The 21,303-nt window shown below is 39.0% G+C and overlaps 1 protein-coding gene and 1 long non-coding RNA gene across 2 annotated transcripts in view; one reads left to right on the forward strand and one right to left on the reverse strand.

Annotated features, from left to right (window-relative positions):
* The first annotated feature begins 845 nt into the window (after positions 1-845).
* LOC122707755 (zinc finger CCHC-type and RNA-binding motif-containing protein 1-like) lies at positions 846-1,688 on the forward strand. Its single transcript, XM_043923589.1, has one exon. It carries the CDS (start codon positions 1,021-1,023, stop codon positions 1,672-1,674), a length of 654 nt encoding a protein of 217 aa, XP_043779524.1. The 5' UTR covers positions 846-1,020; the 3' UTR covers positions 1,675-1,688.
* A 7,576-nt stretch (positions 1,689-9,264) lies between these two features.
* LOC122707756 overlaps positions 9,265-21,303 on the reverse strand; it is a 248,160-nt gene continuing 236,121 nt past the window's right edge. The window contains exons 5-6 of the long non-coding RNA XR_006344905.1: positions 10,002-10,539; positions 9,265-9,333 (exon numbers count right to left, since the gene is read on the reverse strand). This is a non-coding gene — a long non-coding RNA (uncharacterized LOC122707756). The remainder of the gene's footprint in view (positions 9,334-10,001; positions 10,540-21,303) is intronic.

Here is a 21,303-nt window from a genome sequence, read left to right on the forward strand (position 1 = left end):
CTTTTGTGGTTCCATATGAATTTAAAGATAATTTGTTCTAGTTCTGTGAAAAATGCCATGGGTATTTTGATAGAGATTGCATTAAATCAGTGAGTTGCTTTGGACACTATGGACATTTTACAGATATTAATTCTTCTAACCCGTGAATACAGGAAATTTTTCCATTTTTTTGTATCATCTTCAATTTTCTTCATCAGTGTTTTACAGTTTCAGGGTATAATCTTTCAACTTTTTGGTTAAGTTTATTCTGAGGTGTTTTATTCTTCTTGATGGGATTTTAAATGGGATTGTTTTCTTGCTTTCTCTTTCTAATAACTTATTAAGACTGTATAGAAAAGAGCATGTGTGTGTGTGTGCTCAGTTGCCTAGTCATGTCCGACTCTCATGAGCCTCTGGACTGTAGCCCACCAGGCTCTTCTGTCCCTGGGATTTTTTAGGAAAGAATACTGGAGTGGTTTGCCATTTTCTTCTCCAGGGGATCTTCTCACCCAGGGATCAAACCCACGTCTCCTGAGTTGGCAGGCAGATTCTTTACCACTGAGCCACGTAGGGAGCCCAGAAAAGTAAAAGATTTATGTATATTAAACTCATATTATGCAACTTCAATGAATTCATTGACTAGTTCTAATTAGTTTTTTAGTGGCAACTTTAGAGTTTTCTACATATAGTATCATGTCATCTGCAAATAATGACAGTCTTAATTCTTCCTTTCCGCTATTATTAGTGGTTAAGTAGGTGAGTTTGAAATTTCTAGTTAACAAACTTGAAATGCATTTTTTTTTTCTTTCAAATTGGCTTATGTGACTCATCAGAGACCAAATACTTTCAAAAGTTCATCGGGAAAGGAAAGCCGGGAAGAGGCATGGTATCTACTTTCTCGTCTCCTGCCCCTGCCCCTTCCCGGGACCCGTGATGCTGAGGCAGCTGCAAGGAGCGACGAACAGTCGGGGTTGAGCCCCAAGTGAGCTGAGGGCTGGTGCTCTTCTGGCCCTATCCCCCGGGCCCGCCCCACTTGAAGAAATGAGTGGTGGATTGGCCCCAAGTAAAAGCACAGAGTATGTACCAAATCTGCCCTTTTCCCTGACCAACAATGACTTATATTGGATATTTTCCAAGTATGGCAAAGTTGTAAAGGTTACTACAATGAAAGATAAAGATACCAGGAGGAGTAAAGGGGTTGCATTTATTTTATTTTTGGATAAAGACTCTGCACAAAACTGTACCAGGGCAATAAACAACAAACAGCTATTTGGTAGAGTGATAAAAGCAAGCATTGCTATTGACAATGGAAGAGCAGCTGAGTTCATCCGAAGACGAAACTACTTTGATAAATCTAAGTGTTATGAATGTGGGGAAAGTGGACACTTAAGTTATGCCTGTCCTAAAAATATGCTTGGAGAACGTGAACCTCCAAAGAAGAAAGAGAAAAAGAAAAAAAAGAAAATTCCTGAGCCAGAAGAAGAAAGTGAAGAAGTAGAAGAAAGTGAAGATGAAGGGGAAGATCCTGCTCTTGACAGCCTCAGTCAGGCTATAGCTTTCCAGCAAGCCAAAATTGAAGAAGAACAAAAAAAAAGGAAACCCAGTTCAGGAGGTCCTTCAACATCAGATGATTCTAGACGCCCAAGGATAAAGAAAAGCACATACTTCAGTGATGAGGAGGAACTTAGTGATTAAAAATATATATATTATGTAAATATCATTAAAATTTTTTTTAAGTCTTGGAGTACCAAGTTCCCTTGGTATTAAAAATTACTTTTAGAATTTGAACATAAGAACACTTAGTACCAAATACTTTTTTACTTTAGATAGTTGATAGGAAATGGTAATTTTATAGTATCATGTTTATCTTGCATCAAGATTTGCTAATAATCATTAATCTTTAAAATAGTTCATTTGAATAAAAAAGAAAATGTAATACTATCATAACAATTCTATCCCAAGAAGAAAGTGAAAGTCGCTCAGTTGTGTCCGACTCTTTGTTACCCCATGGACTATACAGCTCATGGAATTCTCCAGGCCAGAAATACTGGAGTGGGTAGCTTTTCCCTTCTCCAAGGGATCTTCCCAACCCAGGGATCGAACCCAGGTCTTCCGCATTGCAGGCATTTATCTTTACCAGCTGAGCCAGAAAGGTAGATAGTAAAAAGATTTGAGAAGTTCATTATAAAAGTTTATTCATGATTGGTTTATATAAGAACTTTTGAAATAAATTTCATCTTTAAAACAAAAACTTCATAAAGACTGTGGAAAGTTTGGAGTGATATATTGTTATTCATGTTAATAAAGTTTTCTCAAGAGACTTTTAAAAAAAAGAAAAGTTCATCAGTATTTTGGAATACAGTTTCCAATACATACCTAGAAGTACAGATTTCAATATTATAGCAAATGTTGGATTATCTGGTATTCTATCACACAGGGAACAACTACTCCTGCCTATCAATAGACTATAAGATGAATGAAATTGAAAATGAAAGTACTTTAACCTTTACTAATTTCTAATTCAGTAGCTTCAGATCTTTCAGTAACTTCTGAATCATCAGTGAGGAGGTCAGGTTTAACTGAGTTACTTTGCTCCCTTGTGTGCATGGGTTTTAGGCCACTCCAGTCAAGTCCACCTCCTGGTGACCCTACTGACTCTAACCTGCCAGGCTCCTCTGTCCATGGGATTCTCCAGGCAAGAACAGTGGAGTGGGTTGCCATGTTTTCCTCCAGGGGATCTTCCTGACCCAGGGATCAAACCCTCTTGTGTCTCCTGCCTTGGCAGGCAGATTCTTTACCACTAGCACCACCTGGGAAGCCCAGAAATCAACAATTTATGTATATTACACACTATAACTGGGTAGTAAATGATCTATTTGAATCACATAGTCACTGCCCATAAAACACAGCGTAGGCTTTTCTGTGGTCTACTTATCTGATCTCAAAAGTGTTTTTGAACTGATTATGGGTACACTATGAATAAGAAGATCTCTTTACTGACTCTTGCTTTCTGCTTAGGAGTCAGTTTATGAAATCCAGGCTGTCAGTAACAGTAACCAGAGGCCCCTGGACAAGCAGAAAACTAAAATGCTTGCCTGCCAAAGTGGTTATGGAACAACTTAAGATTGACTTGTTTGGAGTCGTCAATGACAGTTCTGATCTTTTTACCTCCTGGGAGTAACAACAGTAACAGGAGGATGCTCTTACATCCCACTCTCCCGCAACTCTCACAAACACACACACACACAAACCCTCAAAAGCCCTCCCAGCCTTGTGGAAACCTAAGAAGAGACTTCAAATTATGACAGTCATCATACTTCTGTGTTTGTCATATTTGAGCCTATTTTAAAGGCCAAAACTTGAGAGCATTATTCATGTCTATAGTGCCATTCACAGAAGGAGAGTGGGAGGATCACCCTGGCCTTTGTGCTCATAGCTGTGGGCCCTGCATAGTGGGTGGTGGGAGAGACTTTCCGTAAAATGCTACTACAGGAAGTCAGTATGCTAATAGGATACATTGGAATTAAACCCTTATAGAGAAATAACCCAACTAACAAAAAAAGTAAACTAGTATGAATAAAGATGACTAACATAAATAATGGTGACAGGGCGTCTGTGAGCTGTGTGGCTAGCCTGGCATCAAGAGACAAACTTGTCTCCACTTGTTTGCCAGCATTCATTCCTGATGTTCTTGGAAATGTGTGTTTTGCTTGCTCCATAAGGTCAGAACTAAGGATTTTCTGATCCTTCTAAAATATAAGCCCCACAAGAGCAGAGACCTTTGTTTCTTTTATGTGTTGGTATATCTCCAGTGGGTTTCCTTGGTGGCTCAGTGGTAAAGAACCTGCCTGCCAATGCAGGAGATGCAGGTTCAATCCCTGAATCAGGAAGATCCCTGGAGAAGGGAATGGAAATCCACTCAAGTATTCTTGCCTGGGAAATCCCATTGACAGAGGAGTCTGGCAGGCTGCAGTCCATGGGGTTGCAAAGAGTCAGACACAACTTAGTGAGTAAACAACAACAATAACAACTCCAAATAACTAACCAAAACTCAAAAACTGCTTTGTAGCTGTCAAAGGAATTTCATTCTTTGGCAACATACCTGAGATAAATTGCCAACACCATGGGCTTTTGTTCTTTACTTTTCAATATTAAAAGAGAGAGTGGATTATTTATTGTTCCTTTTTGTAATCAGAAAATGCTTTTGGGGAAAAAAAAATCTGCAAGCTCTTGGTCAGCATGACATCCTGAAAATGAAGCAGTTAACCTCATTTTCCTCTCTTGATTGTTAGTGGAACAACTTAGACCTTAATCAATGTGCTTGTCAAATGCAACTGTTTTTCATGAAACATGGGGTTACAAAGTTCTCATTCTCTAAATTAAACCAAGCTGAAAAGAAGTTTCTGGGTCAGAGAACACGTGCTTCTTATCATGGCATGAACACATCATGGCATTCTGTTGAGGAAAAGAGGAGTTGTTAAGAAAAGGGATTTGGCCATTTAATATTATGGCTCAAATGTTCTAAAATTTACAATATAGCCAGCTAAAGGACTATTTTGACTTTGTTCCTTTGCCCTGGCTATGGGTGTGAAAAGAAAGAATTCTGGAAACACCTGTACCTTTTCTCCTGTATTAGAAACACTTATTGATTCCAAAGGGAATATGTGAGGAAGGATCCTGCAGATGCCTCGGTCTTACCATCTACAGGCTTCTAGTGTTTTCTTTGGGGTCAAAGTGTACCAGGTCCAACCAGGTTGTAAGGGAGGGTGCGTGTCCTCAACACTTGCTCCCTACATTGCAACCTGTATTCAGAAGTTTCTTTTAAAAACTCTTTGCAAGTGTGGATGCCACCATGACTGTTGAATTGCTGGATAATCCTGGGAAAACCTGTATTATGATTCATGTAAACACAATACCAATAGACTTATGGCAGGAGGAATGGTAATGACAAATAAGAATGATCTCAAATGGAAAAGAGGTTATTTCCTTTATAGCAGAAAACCAAGATTTATTTCACTAACACTTGTACCTATGCTACATCAAATGAAATTAGGCTCAACAAATTTTGTCTGTTGCTTCATGATTTAGACAGAGATTCATCATGATGTCAGTGGTGTCATCCCAGACTGATTGGTGAGGAAAGCTCAGAGACATCACCCTAAGATCTGAAACACTTTTGCACTCTAGTCTGAAAATCTCCAGACTATCTCAGAACAGTATAGAGATTCCTTAAAAAAAGAAACTAAACACGGAGTTACCATATGACCCTGCAATCCCACTCCTGGGCATATCCAGAGGAAAACATTATCCAAGGGATACATGAACCCTAATATTCATTGCAGCTCTGTTTACAATAGCCAAGACATGGAAGTAACCTAAATGTCCATCAACAGATGAATGGATAAAGAAGATGTGGTACATATGTATATATATGAATATTACTCAGCCATTAAGAAGAATAAAATAACGTCATTTGCCTCAACATGGATGGAGCTGGAGTGTGTCACACTGAGTGAAGTCAGAGAAGGAGAAATATCATATGACACCGCTTACATGTGGAATCTAAAAATAAATGATATGAATGAATTTACTTATAAAACGGAAGCAGACTCATAGACTTAGAGAAAGAGCTTGTGGTTGCCAGGGGGAAGGACTGGAGCAAGGGATAGTTAGGGAGTCTGGGAAGGACATGTATACATCGCTAGATTTAAAATGAATAACCATAAAGTTCCTACTGTACAGCACAGGGAACTCTGCCCAATATCACGTGGCAGTCTGGATGGAAGGGGAGTTGGGGAGAACGGATACATGTATGTGTATGGCTGAGTCCCTGTGCCATTCAACTGGAAACTATCAGCTCTACTTCTATACAAAATAAAAGTTTAGAATAAAAAAAAAAATCTCCGGAATATCTGAAAATGCACTATGAAACCCAAAAAATAGTTTTAGAAAGAACTGGAAAATCTGGTCCAAAGTCAGAACAGCTCTGCGAAGGTTGTTAACCCATTTGACTTTTTAAGTTAACGGAAGATGTCGGGTATGTATTACGAATGTGTTACTGTATAAATATAAGTCTACACCACACAAACACCAGGGCCTGAAGCATCCTGGCTCCTAGGGTGGCTTCATGTGAACTGGCAACTCTAAGCCAGAACTGCTTTTCTCTTTGAAGGTGATACTGCTCAGGACTAAAACCACTGCATAAACAAACTGACGGTTTGAAAAGAAACACCCCAGTTTTCATTCCATTTGGAGCTAAGTTTAGATCCTAATTCATCTTGCAACAGAATTAAATTTTTTAAAAAGATGTTTCTGATTTAAGCATTAGTGTTTCTGTATACAACAGAGGCAGCCCAACCTGTGTCAAGTTCAAGTACTTTCTTCTACAGCAGAGAGTGAAGGCTGTCACTTACCCTATACAAACAACAAAGGTCAGGAAGGTTGGAGAGTTCTGGTGCGGAGGGTCCTTTTGCTATCTTCTTTTCTATCACAGTTAAATGCAGAGGTGTTGGAGGTTTGGGGGATTATCTCCAACTCCTGTCCAAGCCAACAGCCCCCAATTAGAAGACATCCCTTCATCCTTGTTGACATGTTTCTTAGATGCCCAACAATGAAAGTATTCAAAACTCAAACAAATGTTTCGTATGTTGACTGCTTCTCAGACTTCAAAGCACACCGAGACTGCCTGGTCTTACTTAGTAGAGATTCTGACTCGTAGATCTGGAACAGGGTCTGAGCTCCTATGTTTCTAAGAAACTCTTGGGCAATGCTGCTGGTCCTCAGGCCATACTTTGAGATGCAGAGATCCAGCACACCAATTTTACATTGGCTGCCTTGAATGGGACATCGAAAAAGGAGATTCTGAGGCTAAATCCTGGCTTTGGGGGAAAGAGTGACACCATCTACGAGGGAACTTTGGTGGTGGTGGCTACAATAATGCCAGTGTTTTACCACCCCGAGGCAATCAAAACAAAATCTCACCACTCTATTTTTGGGGATAGCAAGTCCTAGAATTTATGTGTTCCTTTACTTCCAAAAGAACTTAGAATTCCTACATACTGATGAGATAATATGGTGGTATAATTACGCAGAATTTTTTACAGATGGAGGAAGTTCCAATAGAAAGGTTAAGTATGGTAGGGAAGGTCAAGTAGAAAATCAAGAATACACCTTAGCTTTTCTGTCTCCTAAAATATTTCTATGATTACATTAGCCTGCAATCATTTTGGATATCAAATATATGTGAAATTGAAGCAGAAAATAAGTTGAGTTACATTCTTTAAAATCTTATATAAAAATTCATACTTTGTTGCAAAAGATAAATTAGGGAGAAATGATTCACATTTAAAAAGCAATGTTCATAGTAATTTCAGCAAATATATTTTAGAATGAATTAGTCTTGTAAAATCATATGCACATTTTTATGGAGCATATTATTCCATGTATATCCTTTGGGGTATACCTAATAATAATGTTGCTGAAAACTGGATAGATATGTTACTGAAATGAAGGGAGAACTAAAATGGAACTTGATTTGTGTTCCTGCACTAGCATTATATAATTGCATGAACTTGGGCAAGATATTCTGTGTGTGTGTGTGTGTGTGTGTGTGTGTGTGTGTGTGCGCACACACGTGTACCTTCATGCATGCACATCCATGCATATGAAGAATAATATTATTTTTGCTGCATATATTGCTGCGTTATAGTGAGAATAAAATAAGATGATGCAAAAGGCTCTATAAACTGAAAATACCTGTACAAATATTGTCATTATTTTGCAATTACAATCTGCTCATACATTCACCCACGTACTATAGCATGAAATACTTAACAATTTGTTTTGTGTGATTTGGTGGTGGGAGCGCTTAAGATCATTAACACAGTAGTGCTGTCAGGTTCTGGGATTGTTGACAATCGGTCATTAATTTCACAGAGTGTGTGTGTTTATGTGTGTATGCGAGAGAGAGAGTAAGCGGAAGAGAATGAGAGAGACAGAGAGAGCAGCATTACTGACAGAGATTCTTTTGACAAAAGTGAAGCTCATGGCACTATCCAATGCTTGTTCATCAATAAAAACCAAAGCAGAAACAAGAAGAAATAAAAGTCAGTTAGCCACTAGGTTGAGACTATCCAAAGAAACAGAGTAAATAAATAGGCAACTGTCATTAGTATGACCAGTCAAATAGCAAATACTATTAGAAAGCCAAACAATTTGTGGAAAAATTCCTAGTGTTTTAACTACTAAACATCACACGTTGACAAGCAAATTAAAAATACCAACGTTACACCTCAGAAATTAATTTCTAAAGTTAATCCAAATGCATCTCAAGAGTATCATTAAATTGAATCAACTGATCTATAGGTTTTTTTTTCCCCTTTATTTTTTGTTGGAATATAATTGCTTTACAATGTTGTGTTTGTTTCTGCTGGGAAATGGAGAGTTAGCAGGAAGCTCCTGGATAGCACAGGGAGTTCAGTTCAGTGCTTCGTGATCTACAGATTTTAAACAAAATAATAAACTCATTGATCTATAGATTTAAAGGACTTCCCATTGACTCAGCAGTAAAGAATCCGCCTGCAATGCAGGAGCTGCAGGAGGCATGAGTTCGGCCCCTGGGTCAGGAAGATCCCCTGGAGAAGGAAATGGCAACCCACTCCAGTATTCTGGCCTGGGAAATCCCATGGACAGAGGAGCCTGGCGGGTTCCAGTCCATAGGGTCGCAAAAGAGTTGGACATGACTGAAGACACTTAGCTCACACGCACATAGATTTTAAAAAAATAGTTGCAAACTACTTCCCATTGCCATGACTATGGTAAAGGCTGCAAAGCAGTTTTTTGCACAATTTAGGAATTTAGGAATCCCTGAAAGTCTTCTCCCTTCAACCACTATCGTGTGTAGATTCAGAATTACCCTGGAGCCTGGTGAGTTACAGTTCATGGGGGCCACAAAGAGTTGGACACTACTGAGTGAGCATAGTGTGTGCACACCACACACACACTCACACACACACCCACTTCCAAATTATCACTGCACCTGAAACCAAATCTCTGCGAGGTTGCAGAGTAGGCTAAGCTTATTGTCAGTTGTCAGCTTCTCCTTTGTAAACATCTTTCTGTCTCTCCACACATCCCAGGTGTTAAATCTACTGTACTTAAACTTCTCCTGGTTATCAGAACAAAATGCAAATGCTACCTCAAAGTGTAGAATTTTGAGTAGTCACTTTTCCCAAGAGTATCTGTGCTTTAGTAAGAAGCAACTGAACCCCCCGCAAACAGAACTTACATAGCTTCCCATGTTTGTTTCTCTGGCACACAGCAGGAGGTGAATAGTGATGATGACCAAAGGCTGATCTGAAAGCAGGGATAAAGCACTGAAGTTTGAGAAAGACTCAGTCTACCTCCCCCAAACTCATTCTCTCTGGAGGTCCAAATTTTTCAGATTTTTTTTTTGTCTCTATATCTGACATTCAATCCAGTACAGATATATTGATGTTAACAAGTACGCTCTTCTAAAGGCAAACATTACAACAAAAGTTGTGTCTCACTCACTTAGCATGTATTGTGATAACTGGAGGTTTTCCTCCTTATTTTGACTATCCCAAAATGTATGATGAATTTTAAGTAAGGAGTTTGGGGCCTGGAGATATAGGGTAAAGCTAAGGAGGCTAGATATAAAGGGATACACAATCACAGCAAGTCTTAGAAACGAATAAGCAAGATGGATACAGATGTCTGGACCTGAGTAGGTATAGGCTAGGGGGTCTATATCTCCAGTATAAAAGTGCATCCATAAATCTAATGTCAGAGCAGTATTAGATGTCAGAATTAGGTGAGGACACACTAATGAGTTCTGTTTTGAGAGTGCATTCGTAATTTCCATTTTGTTTGTAAGTTCAACAAGGTTAGCCTAGGTACACAATTAACACAGTTGGCTGTATAGTACTATACTGTAATAGGTTTATAATACTTTTCACACACACACACACCAAATCAACATCTTTAATCTTACAGTACAGTACCTTGAAAAGCCCAGTAGTACAATACAATAGCCGGCATATAGGGGCTGGCATCAAGTGAACAGGCAAGAAGAGTTGCTCACTGGAGGAGGGGGAGGAGGTGGGAGATGGTAGAGCGCAGGATCGTCGGCAATAGGAGACAGGGCAAGCTGCAGTTTCACTCACTCCTGATGTTGATGGCACAGGCTCTGGTTCCTAGCTGGATTCGGTTCTATCTGCCCTCTGGAAAAGGATCCAGTGGTGTCTGAGAAGGAGCTCTTTTTATCTCATGATAGATGACACAGCAGCACAGTAGCATCCAGAACAGCGGCTGCAACCTGCATGTCCCAGTCCACATTTCAGTCCTGTGCCTCCTCAAGCAGGTAAAACCCCCTTGCTGGTTCCTACACTGTGAACCTCCTCAGCTTTTCAGTTCCTTCTTCTTCCCTTCTGCCTCTTTGTCCTTTCTCTGGGCATGTTCACATCTTTGAATCTTCACAAGTTGAAGGTTCGTATGTAGATGACTTGCTCCAGAGGTAAGATTCACAGGAGTATGAAGTGTCTGGTGGATACGAGGTTGAAATTCTCTGTTAGCATTTTGTGAAGGACAAAGTCAACTTAAGATTATAGTAAGTCGTAACTATGCCATTCTGGGAGTTGGGACAGTATAAATTTAGAGATCATGCAACAGAGAATTGAAACCTGGACAGAGAGTTTAGGCCATATGAGTAAAAAAAAAAAAAAAAAAAGCTTCAAGAAAGCAAGCCCCTTATCTGAGTAAATATTCTCTATTACCTATAATTTGCCTTAACTATTTTCACAGCCAAACAGAAGCTTTCCAGAGATGTCCCATGGCTAGAATCCCATGGCAAAACCAAGGGCATCCCTGAGTTCTCTCCAGTAAAACTTGTCATGGTTCCAGTTCACTGAGTCACAAGTGGGAAGAATCAAGTCAGAAATTCTTTTTTTTTTTAATACATCTTTTTTTTCTGATATGGATCATTTTTAAAGTCTTTATTGAATTTGTTACAGTATTGCTTCTGTTTTATGTTTCAGTTATTGACCCTGAGGCATATGGGATTTTAGCTCTCTGACCAGGGATTGAACCCATACCCCCTGCATTGTAAGGCAAGGTCTTAACCACTGGACTGCCCAGGAAGTCCCATGGTCAGAAATTCTGATATATGTGGGGGAAGCATGTGAATTTCTGATGGAGATAATATCTGTCAACTTATCTGGCGGAAAATGCTACTCAGTTTTTCAGTTGTTCTTAGAGGAGAAACAATCAGCATGGATTTAACAGTGTTTAAGTAAGAATCAATCACTACAGCTTTCAGTTAATAAAGAGAAGGGTGGTGTGGCAGTTTAGTTGTTGCTAAGTCATGTCTGATTCTTGTGGTCCCATGGACTGTAGCCTGCCAGGCTCCTCTGTCCATGGGATTTTCCAGGGAAGAATACTGGAGTGGGTTGTCATTCCCTTCTCCAGAGGATCTTCCCCATGGGATTCTCTTTTCAACTGCCTCTGCCATTGGTAACTAGCAACACCAATAACTTAAACTATTCCCGAAGTTAATGACTTTATACGAATTAAGTTATGGCTTTGAGCCTGCCTGTTTCTTCTTAGGCAAAACCCAAAGGAAAATAGCGCTTGAAACATCCCAAACTCTTCTTTGACATTCTTCTTGATCTTGGTTAAACCACTGAACAGTTTTGGATTCCAACCTTCCTTCCTAGAGAAATGATCCTCAGCTCTCTCTTTGTGTAAACTCTAGTGGTTTGTGAGAAGCCATCTCAGTTGTTTTAGTTTGAAAATATGGTACTAATGAGTGAAAGGCCACATAGTTAATCTCTGGGTGGGCTATTTTACTTTGCTCAGTTAACATGACCACACACTTTATCTTAACCAAGGACTTGGACCTAATAAAATATCAATTTGATTCAAGTTTATTTCAGAAACTATTTTGAAGCTCTAGCTTAATTCTGGTTCAGTGGCTTTCAAAAATATAGGGTTGGTTTCTGTTCAGAAGTTCTCACTGGATTTTAAAACAAAACAAAACAAAAATGTTGGCGTTACTTCTCTGTGAGGATGCTCAGCTCAGCTTGGGGTTCATTTAAGCAGAAGTTCATTCCAACTTTGCGTATAAATTGAGTTTATAGTTGGAAATGGTTCAGTTCTCAGCTTCTAATCTTCAATCAGACATCTTCCAAATAATCACTTCCAGAGGAACAAGGTAGGTGAGACTGGAAAGATGTCAATGCTTTTCTTTAACCTGTGCTGTAAAGATAAATCCTACTGAAAGTGGAAAAATCACATCATGTTATACAATCTGGACTCCTGAGGATTCGGTCATAAAAGTTCAGTCACACTGTTTCCCACAGTATCTTTAAACGGTTTCAGTGGGAATATGCCTTCCCCTCACTTAGCATAAAAACTTAAGCAGCCTTCTGGTTTCCTGGTCACTCTTAGGAAATAAGAAAAAGGTAAAAACACAATCTCCATTCAGTAGTTAGTTGTGTCTAGTGGCAATCCCTGTAATAATCAAAACTTCAAATTTGATTTAAACCTAAATGTTCTACCCAGCCCCCACCCCAGCTGGTCCTGCTGTGGGCGAGCTCCTTGTGCAGAAGAGGTCTGTCCCTTCCCCTCTGTCCCTGCTTCTCTTCATCCTGCGTTTGTCCCCTTCCGTGCAGAAGTGGAGAATATAGGTTAGATGTTACCAACAGGGACTGTATAAGATAGTCACCCACTCTTAGCACCTGGTACATTTTGAAAGCTGACTTTCTCACAGAAATTTTTATGAGCTTCAGAGATCAGGGACCTCTTCTGTTTTGGTGCATTTCTCTGAGTTTCTCATACATATTATGAGTGGTGAAACTCACAAAATACTGTGATAGAGTAATATAGGCATAAACAAATATAACTGAATGCATCCATGTGTATAGAGGTAGAGAGATGGAGTGAAAAAAGGGTATAATCTGACAAAGGCTTTGGAGATAATCAGCCTTGAGCAGCATTTTAGTTGCTAGAGGATGAGAAAGGTCATTCCAGGCAATGAGAACAGCATTAAATAACCCAAGAGGGAAAGAGATATGACAGACATATGAGGATGGTTGAGTGACTTTCCTAATGAGGGTAAATCAATGTCTAGCAGGAAACTGGAACCTGAGAGGTAATATTCATTATGAATAATGAGAAGATTTTAACTTGATTCAAGAGAGAATTGTAAAGCCCCATAAGGATTTGAGAAAGAAAATAATTTGATGATTAAAATATTGAAGGAGATAATTTTGAAAATGGGGAAGAAGGGGGATCAGAGAAGAGGGTGTTGTTTGCACCACAGCTGAACAACCAGGTCTGGTTAAATTAGAATAGTCTTGTGAAATCTAGATGGTCTCATATTTTCCAGCTCAAAGAGATAAACAACATTTTCCATTATTTTTTTCATAATTTTTTATTTTTTCCTATTCTCCCATATTCTGTGAATAGACCCTTCCCTAGTAATTGCTGAAGTCAAAAAGGGTGAGGTATTTGACAGTTTCAATGTATAGATAGTTATATTATTTTTCCAAAGAGTGCATGAGCAAAATGTGACTTTATAGCCAAAAAAGTCACATTTGAGTAATATAATTTTTAAAGTCCCAGTAGGAAGTGTTCATTCATAGTCTATAGATATGAAGAGAGCGTTTCTTTTCACCTTGGGTGACGGCCCCACTTCCCCTCTTGTGAAGAGTGTGATGAGCATGGACAGGTGGACATTTCATGGAGGCTTTAAAAGCACTGCACGTAGCCCCTGCTCTCCAATTGTGGTTTATGTGAGTCCATCTGCCCTGCGAGGTGTGACTTCCAATTGTCCAAATGGACCAACTCAAGTGCAGAGAGAACAAGTGACTTTCCCAATTCACACACAAATCAAACACTGGAAATGCAGGGATTCAAATCCAGATCATCTGACTTGACATTATAGGCTCTTTTTCTCGACACCAAACAGTTGGCATAAACAACTATTCATGTGTTAGTCATTAATCTTTGCTGTCTGCTTCATTTTATTAAATCATTACCTCGCGTCCTGGGACAATGCGTGACTACACCATTAAGGCAAATTTGTTAATACGGACATGCCATGTTAAGTCATGAGGACGCTAACTCAATTACCCTTCCTTTGATTGATTTTTGGTAGGCATACAGTGGACTTTTCCTTGTGGTTAGCCTCATGACATGCCGTAAACATTAGCACGCACTATATTAACTGTCTAAAAAGGGCTGTAGTCTTTTAAATGTGTATTAAAGTATGAAAATATTAAGCTACATTAATATTAATAGCTTAATTCTTATAGTGTTAATCAGGACAACCATGAAATAGCTCCTTGAAGGACTCAGGAACTTGGGAAAGAAAGATATAACTAGACAAGAAACATAATAGGTAGGATATAGGATAGGCCACTAAAAGTTTTGCTTATGGTCTTAGCAATTCAAACTAAACCAAGATAAAACAATATTCTATTAAGAAGTGCTACTTACCTGATTTTTCTCCTTCTAGGTATCAGAATCTTGATAAGGCTTATTTAAGGAGAGTGAAACTAACAGATTAAATACTATCTATTCTTTACCTCATGATCATATGAACATTATAACTCAGTTACTGATCATGAAGAGCATATGCATCTTATGAGGCACCATTACATACAATTCTAGTGACATAAAAATTCACTTACATTACTCTAAGCTATACAAATAAAACTTAATTTCTGCAATTTTCTCTAACTCTAATCTTCCTCAGGGGTCTCCATCTTATCATCAATAGGGAAAAATAACTGCTATCCAGTCTCATAAAAATGCTCTATCAATAATTTAATTTCAAGTATCAATATTTTAATTTAATTTCATCTGAAGCATGTCCTCTTCTGTCCTCTGCTCCTCTTGGGGGATGATGTTTGGTATCAGTAGGGAAGCTTCCTGGTGCCCTGTACCCTGGCTGTGGAAAAGGATAGGAAAGACCATAGGTTTTGGATTCTCTCACTTTCTGAATGGGGGCTTCCAGGTGGCTCAGCAGCAAAGAATCTGCCTATCAGTGCTGAGACACGGGAGACGTGGGTTAATGGGTTCGATCCCTGGGTCAGGAAGATTTTATGGAGGAGGAAATAACAACCCACTCCAGTATTCTTGCCTGGAAGATCCCATGGACAGAGGAGCCTGGCAGGCTACAGTCCATGGGCTCGCAGAGTTGGATACAATGAGTGACTGAGCAGGACGACGACAACTTCCTGAGTGACACGGCTGTGTTCTGACTGGTTCTCTGGGCCAGTGATGGCTGAAGTAAAACCGATCCTGCTCAACATGTTGGCACCCACCCCGGCAGGCTGTGGTCCCAGCCAGAGTCCCCAGCACAAGGCGGTCTCTTCTATCCCGCCCCGGGCTCCTGCTTGTCCCGTGTGCCTCTCAGCACTCTGCTCTCCTTCACAGGAGCAAATGGGGGTTTCTAAATGTCTTACATGGTACACATTCCAAGAGAAGCCAGGGTGCTGTGTGGGGCCTGTCCACATAGAAACCATCATCTATCAGTCGTGCTATTTCTCCCATGGTGAGGAGGTAGCTCCACAGCTTGAAACCTTCACTTGTTTTACCCTCGTCTCTCTTCTTGATTTCCTCTTTATTAATTTCAATATAGCTCTGGGCTTCCCTGGTGGCTCAGCAGTAGAGAATCCACCTGCAATGCAGGAGCCACAGGAGACTTGGGTTCCGTCCCTGGGTAGGGAAGAACCCCTGAGGAGAGCATGCAACCCATTCCAGTATTCTTACCCGGAGAATCCCCTGGACAGAGGAGGCTGGCGGGTTACAGTACATAGAGTGGTAAAGAGGCCCACACGACTGAAGCGACTTAGCACTCACCCACCATGGCCACACTTGAGAAAAAGAAAGAAAAAGCAAAGGTGTAAGAATGCTTCACATTCTACTTTTAACTCCTATCTTCCCACAAATCACTTGGGTAGGAAGAGTTGGGCTTTTCACTTTTTCTCCTTGGCACAGATTTCTCTAACATAAAATTTTCTGATTAAATCAGCCAGGCTTTTGATATGAAAAGAATCAAAACATATTTAAGAATTCTCTTCTCTCCTCCCAAGACATCCGGCATGCCAAAGGTCAGCACAGATACCCCAAGGCTAGTGACGATGCTGTCTTCGTTATAGGTGGCAAAGGCGGTGAGGTAACATGGCTTTACAGGGAAATGAAATACGTTGATTTAAATTGCCCTAAATCTCATCAAACCTCAAACTATAAACACTTTAATGTGAGGTTTTCATAGAAACTTCTAGACTCTTCTCATCAAGGTTCTTGTGAAAATTATTGGGTCATACAATTCAGATGACTGCCATTTTCTACTCTGGTGTGTCCTTCTGTTTTCTTAATTCTGATGATATTTTCCTGTGTTTCATGTAGGTTTTGTTTGTTGCCAGTCTTCACCAATCTAAAATCTCTGCCTTTCTCCCTTTTTAATTTTTTGGTGTTTTTCTTTCTTCACTAATTTTCATTCAAATGATATTTTATTTCTATTTATAAAATTAATTCATGCCACTGATGGGATGTTCTTCAGTACAGAATGATACAAAATAAACAAAAATATTCTAACTGCTAATGTGCAGTCTCCTTGTAAGCTGTGTTCTCTTCACCCAACAAGTAAAATCTAAACTGTTTTAAATCTTTTTAGTGAGACGCATAAGCCAAATGCAAATGGTTTCCACACATTGAGAAGCAACACAGATTTCTGACATTTCCTAGGAAACAGCGTTAATGCATCAGCAGCTCACTAAATGTTCCTGTTAATCCATTTCATGCTCTCTGGTACACATGTGAAAGCTTGCAAGATGGATTACAATGGAGAACTAGAAACAATTTGATTAAAATATTCTTATCAAACAAACACACGGTCATATGTTTTAGCAAAAAAGTATTCTCACAACCTTGCACTGATTTATCTTTCTTCACAGGTCTGAGGTACTTATGTGTATTGTTTTATATATGTAGTTCTTCAAATCCCTAGGCAAACAACTCTCACAGAGGTATTGAAAATTGAAGAGGGCTTTCCCTGGTGGCTCAGTGGTAAAGAATCCACCTGCCAATGCAGGAGATGCAGGTTCAACCCCTGATACAGGAAGATTCCACATGCCGCAGAGCAACAAAGCCCATGTACCACAATGATTGAGCCTGTGCTCTAGAACCCAGGAGCAGCAGCTTCTGAAGCCTGCACGTCCTGGAACCTTGCACCACAATGAAGAGTAGCCCCTACTTGCCTCAACTAGAGAAAAGCCTGTGCCGCAATGAAGGCAGCACAGCCAAAAATGAATAACTAAATAGAATATACATATATTAAAAAACTGAAAATAAGATGAGAGTTAAAGAAAACAAACAGAAAAAGTAAAGAGGCATCAAAGTGAACACTAAGTTGACACAGAGCTGATAACTGCAGGAAGAAGCCTCCCCTAACCCTTCCTTGGAGAAGAAGCCCAGTGGAGCTGTATTCATACCTCTGATCAGGGGGTACTGCCCAGCTGACACTGGTGTGTCTAAAGAGGCATAACGAGGCTGATTCTGTGAGTGCTGAAAATGCTGCAAACTAGAATCAGGTCCTGCAGCTTGAATGGGCTGCTGATTTCAGTATGAAGAGACATTGCTAGAATAACACTGATTAGGAAAAGGAAGCAAAATCGGAAGCAGGAAGTTAACTAGAAGCTACTTCCTCTCTTCCTTCCCCAGTCTTAGATGATTTGTCTAGCACCCCTAACAGCAGAGCCTACCAAGGAGCAGTCGGCAAAGTAGAAATGTGGTTTACAGAGTTCCAGCTTTTGCCTCAAAGAGTAAGTATAGGAGACAGGGTTGAAACGGAGAGACAATAAATAGCTTAATAATTGGCTCACTCAGCTAGGCTATGAATTTCTACAGAGCAAGAACAATCTTACATGTATAATGAATGAATAATCTCCAGTAAAGCATATTTAATAATATTAATGGAGACAGAGAGTGTTTAATTCTTAACAGATTAATGTTAAATATCCATTTTGTTTCACACTAAGCTTACACATTTATTTTGTTCCAAGATTTGCTAAAAAAATTATCAGTGTTGATTTATTCATTCATTAATATATCATTCATCTAATTCTAAAAATTTAGCAATATTATACAATAGTGGTCTGAAGGACTATAAACTAAGTGATAGCCTAAGAAAAGTACAGTTATTAAAGAAAGCTTTGCTATGCAAAGCCATATAATACACTGGAAGTCTAATATAAACAGTGTTAGGGTTTGTCATATTTTTTTTTCCCTGATGCTATATTCAATTGTATCCCTCCTGTTCAACCTCCACTCCCTATAAAGAGGTAAATGGGTAAAATTTACTGAATAGTCAATGAAATGTCATGTGAAAGGTGTGGCTAGGAAATGATTCCTAATCTAAGACCAATATTTCATTCAGTAGGAACAAGATATATAACTTTGACAACTTATTTAACTTTCTAGAATGTCAAATAAGGATGCCTAATAATCTCTTCCATTCATTTTCCTTCTGAGGCCATATTCTTAACCAGTTCAATAGTGGAATGGGGACAGTATACAATCACATCATCAAAGGGTTAACACACCTTTATTCTCTTCACAGCCCTTCATATGCAATATATGAAAATGAGAAATAATCATCTTCTGGTAAATGAAGCAGCTTTTCTGACACCTGCATCTTCTCATCTCTTCATAATTCACAATAGCATACACCAACTTTGAGTCAACAAAAATGAGCATGTTAACAGTGCAGGAGCTTGTCCACATATTGCTGATTTTCAGACCATTAAGTTCATTCCCATCTCAACATTTCTGAACATGTTGATATGCCTGAAATGTTCATTTCCACACTTGTCTCTGTTCTATCGTTACCTCTTAGAAAGACCTTTCAGTTGCAGTCTACCTAAATCCCATCACTACCTCTCTCTGCCTTCTCTTCTTGCTTTATTCTTCTCCAGAAACTTAACACTTAATATCTGAAGCTAGATTTAGTTATTTGTGTTTCCTTGTTCATTGGGCATTGCTCCACTGGAAAGTGTGCTTACACAACAATAGGAATTTTATCCATTCATGGTGCTTCTGAATTACCAGAGGAATGCGTGACACAAAGTAGGTGCTCAATATTATATGTGTCATGTCTTTTCCTCATTCTTTTATGTTAATTCTTGTGTTTTTAGGCAATTTTGATTGAATTAATACAGATGCTTGGAACTATTCTAGGAAGTAACAATAAAATGATTATGATTTTGCCTCCTAAGAATTTATAATCTAGACACTAGATATATCAATTTGTCATTAGAATAGCTACTATTTCATACTCCAAAAAGAGTAAAAAATAAGATATGAAAGGGTATAGAGGTGTCCTAGAACTCTATGAGTTATAAGAGACAGATATCAAATTCAAACTTGCTGAAGCAAAAAGGGGAGTTTATTTGGTGATATAACTGAAAAGCTCACTCTACCAAGTGGATATGAATGCCCAGCTGGTGTCATCAACAATATTTATTCTATTCTTGTCTTTGACTTTCTGTGTGCATTCTTTGGAAGGTATTTCCCAAGCAAAGAGACCACCAGGCCTTTCTGAGCTTATATTCTATTGGCAACAACAGAGTGTTTTTTCCTCCCAACAATTCCAGGAAGACACTCATTGGCAGAACTTAAATCATAAGTTAAGCCTATCCCTGAAGCCATTATATTAGCCAAATTGGTCAAGTTCAGGTTTTGTGTTTCACAAACCCATTGGCATGGGTTCATGGTCTGAGATTTGGCAAGCATCAATTCCATGGGAAATCAATGTTTTTTTTGTTTTGCTTTTTTTTACTAAATAAAGATGCTCTAAAGGACACAGAGCACAGATCTCCACTACACGCTCTGTATTTATACCACAAGCTCTGTATATTATGTATCACTTTTCCTTCAATTTATTAGTAGCATCTCAGAGTGGGCATTAAAGAGAGAGCAATGCCACCTACGTGGCAGAAAAGGAATGAAAGATTATTCTGCCCATTATGATTTATAGAAGAGTAGAAAATTCTATAAAGCAGTCTGCATGAGGAATAGAACATGGTTATCCTGCTAATAAAAATAATTAGGGTAAAAAAGATGAATTTAGTAAAGAATGAGATTGCTAATGTAGATACATACAAGGAAGTAATCAACTATTGCAGAAACGTGGAGGCAATGCATTTTCTGATGGGATGGACAAATTTAATGTGTTGATATGATGCTCAGTTCTGTCCCATTTATGTTGCTACTCCACCTCCCTAAACTATACCCTTTTTACCATTCAAGACAAAACTAATAGCCAGACATATCACACACTAATAATATTAAAAGTGAAAATAAACTGCTAATAGCTAAAGTATGTACTACTAGAAATACTTTACATGCATTAAACCATTTAATCCTCACAACAATGTCAGAAGCAGATACTATTATGGCCCCATTTTACCCGTAAGAAGAAGGCTAAAACCAGAAATGTTAAGTAACTTGCCCAAAGTTACACAACAGTAAGTGCAAGAACCAGAATTTAAACCCACATCACCATTACCAAGAAACAGCTTACGCCTGTATCATGAAGAAAATATCTCTGATTTTTCCAGTCCACGTTTATTACTTCATTCTCTACCTCATGTTATGCTTATTGTGTAACACAATTAACATTTTACAATGTGTTTTCCTTAACCTGCAAAGTTATACTTTGCTATACCTAATTTTCTTTTCTGATAGTTTAATATTTGCCTACCCTATTCAACTCTAGTGCTAAGGTAAGTAAAGAAAGCAAACACGTGAGTTTTTAATATATTCCTCCTTTTCAAGCAACTAACATATTCTTTAGTATAAGATAGCTACTCACTATACACACAGTTGGAGAAGGCAATGGCACCCCACTCCAGTACTCTTGCCTGGAAAATCCCATGGACGGAGGAGCCTGGTGGGCTGCAGTCCATGGGGTCGCTAAGAGTCAGACATGACTGAGCGACTTCACTTTCACTTTCACTTTTCACTTTCTTGCATTGGAGAAGGAAATGGCAACCAACCCACTCCAGTGTTCTTGCCTGGAGAAGCCCAGGGACGGGGGAACCTGGTGGGCTGCCGTCTATGGGGTCGCACAGAGTCGGACACGACTGAAGGGACTTAGCAGCAGCAGCAGCAGCAGCATACACACAGTAATTACTTTGCTATCACACTGTTTTTTTTTTTTATTCTTAATCATAAAGATATAGCTTTGGTATTTTCAGAAATATAGTGCATTCTTATTTTCTTTGTGTTAGAGTATCA

Source organism: Cervus elaphus, chromosome 14, assembly GCF_910594005.1.
Source record: "Cervus elaphus chromosome 14, mCerEla1.1, whole genome shotgun sequence".
NCBI classification, from domain to species: Eukaryota; Metazoa; Chordata; class Mammalia; order Artiodactyla; family Cervidae; genus Cervus; species Cervus elaphus.

Bases quoted from the DNA above. Each gene is read 5' to 3' on its own strand.
- LOC122707755 (XM_043923589.1), top strand. From the start codon at position 1,021: ATGAGTGGTGGATTGGCCCCAAGTAAAAGCACAGAGTATGTACCAAAT.